Genomic DNA, 1867 nt, shown 5'->3' with positions numbered 1-1867 from the left:
TACTGAGCCCCCCCCCCGGCAGACTCAGCAGTGCTGGCCTGGTACCCATCCTCAGCCGAGAGGAGTCGGATTAACCAACGCTTTGGACTTGTTTTCGACTATTATGGTCAATATATTAAAGGTATTTATTTAAGAAGCTGCCTATCCTGCCAATCTTTCCCCATGAGCTCTATTTTGAACACACCCTATAATTACTGATATTACCCTGGCAAATTTTCCCCATGGAGTTTTCTCCACTAAGAGCCATGACCGTACTTGTCTGCCTCTCCACATTATAATTATCACCAGGCAATATTTATAACTATACTATTATTATTTATGATATTTTATGCCCTACGAAAACCTATATGACATACGCTCAAACTTCAGCATCTGAGACGTTCAGAACTCAGCTGGGACATTCCCTTCAGTCTGTGTACTGGTTCTTCTTACCCTCGCACCACCTGGCCAGTCGGAGCATTTACCGTAAAAACAGGAGTCGCGCCAGCAAGGACCCTGCCGGACTTGCGTCGGACGCCAGCTCAACACAGCTAAACCTCCCATGGTGATCTCCTCCATACTTATGTTTTCCCCTAGTTGATGCACATTTCAGGACTTCTGATGGCTCAAGCTAGAACTGTGTATCGTAGACCTTTGCTGAGGTGAGCTAATTAACTAAAGGAGTGCTTAATTATTCCAGATGGACAGTGGAGCACAGCACACTTACGCTTCATGCAAAACATAAATAAACAGAACAGAATGAACAACACATGTTTGCCAATCATGGTCTAGACTTGAAATTTGGCACTGCAGTACTTACAAACAAATGTAAATGTTTTATCCTCACACTTCAAAAAAAATTTAAATAAAGCTCTGTCTTATAAGCACCTTTAGTTTTAATTATTGGAGATCAATACTAGCCTAAACGCCTCTGTCCCTAACACACGTCTCGTCCCCAGGCTCATAGACCGTTCGTACCATGGAATCACTGGCCTTCTCCACAAACATTGCTGTTAACCAGCTTCCTCAGCATCATGTGCATAAGGACTATAAACTAATGAGCAGATCTAGGTTATGCAGAAAAAGTGTAGAAAGGAAACAAATGTTGAACGTCACATTTACATTAACTTCTCACAGTTCAAATGGCAATTTATCCACAACATAGTATGAATCATGCAGTAAGAAAAGGGAGGAATCTCCAGTTTCTTTGATTTATTTGTCATATGGTCGACGGATGTCAGTACCAGTGGCTTTAAAAAAAAAAAAAAATTTTAAACATCCAAAAGAAAGGAAGAGAGAAAGGAGGAAAAGGTCTATCTTTCGGCAAAATCCATTTCCTTTACAGCGACGAGCTCAAACCAAACCAAAGGCCGCTGCCGAGCAGGGTCTTCTGTTCCTTCCATGCTTGTCTCGTGGTCTGGCGCAAGCTGGGAATCAAGGGTATGGGACCGGTGGGTGCGTTTTGTTTACATATATATATGTATGTATGCAGGTAGGTATTAATATATGTACACATACATACACATATATGCACACAGGTACAGTCTTCCTAAAAATGCTCTTTGCAGTCCAGAGGCAGCAGGAGTCACTGTGGAGGAAGAGCTGGGCAACATATGGCTGTAGAGTCTGCACGGAAAAAGTCACTGGCTAAATACACGCCGGCTGTTTGTTTTCCTTTATTTTCATGAGGCGAAATAGGAGCTCTGCATAGAGTACAGCCTGTCAATGGGGTTTCCTACTCTAGCCTGCATGGAGTTAACTTCGGAAGAGGCAAGAAAACAGTCGCTCAAGCTAGTTAAAGAGGTATCACTGTCGATATCATGAAAAATGGAGTCGTTCCCTGCAAATGAAACGCAGACATTAAGCTGAGCTCTGTGCAGCCAGGGGA

The 1867-nt window shown here is 42.9% G+C and overlaps 1 protein-coding gene across 1 annotated transcript in view; it reads right to left on the bottom strand.

Annotated features, from left to right (window-relative positions):
* Positions 1–1661: 1661 nt before the first annotated feature.
* LMX1B (LIM homeobox transcription factor 1 beta) overlaps positions 1662–1867 on the bottom strand; it is a 7214-nt gene continuing 7008 nt past the window's right edge. The window contains exon 6 of the mRNA XM_009647409.2: positions 1662–1819. Coding sequence (XP_009645704.1) covers positions 1662–1819 — 158 coding nt within the window. The remainder of the gene's footprint in view (positions 1820–1867) is intronic.

The sequence above is a fragment of the Egretta garzetta genome, unplaced genomic scaffold (genome assembly GCF_000687185.1).
Source record: "Egretta garzetta isolate BGI_Z169 unplaced genomic scaffold, ASM68718v1 scaffold341, whole genome shotgun sequence".
In the NCBI taxonomy this organism is placed as follows: Eukaryota; Metazoa; Chordata; class Aves; order Pelecaniformes; family Ardeidae; genus Egretta; species Egretta garzetta.
This window is presented reverse-complemented; position numbering and strand designations above follow the sequence as displayed.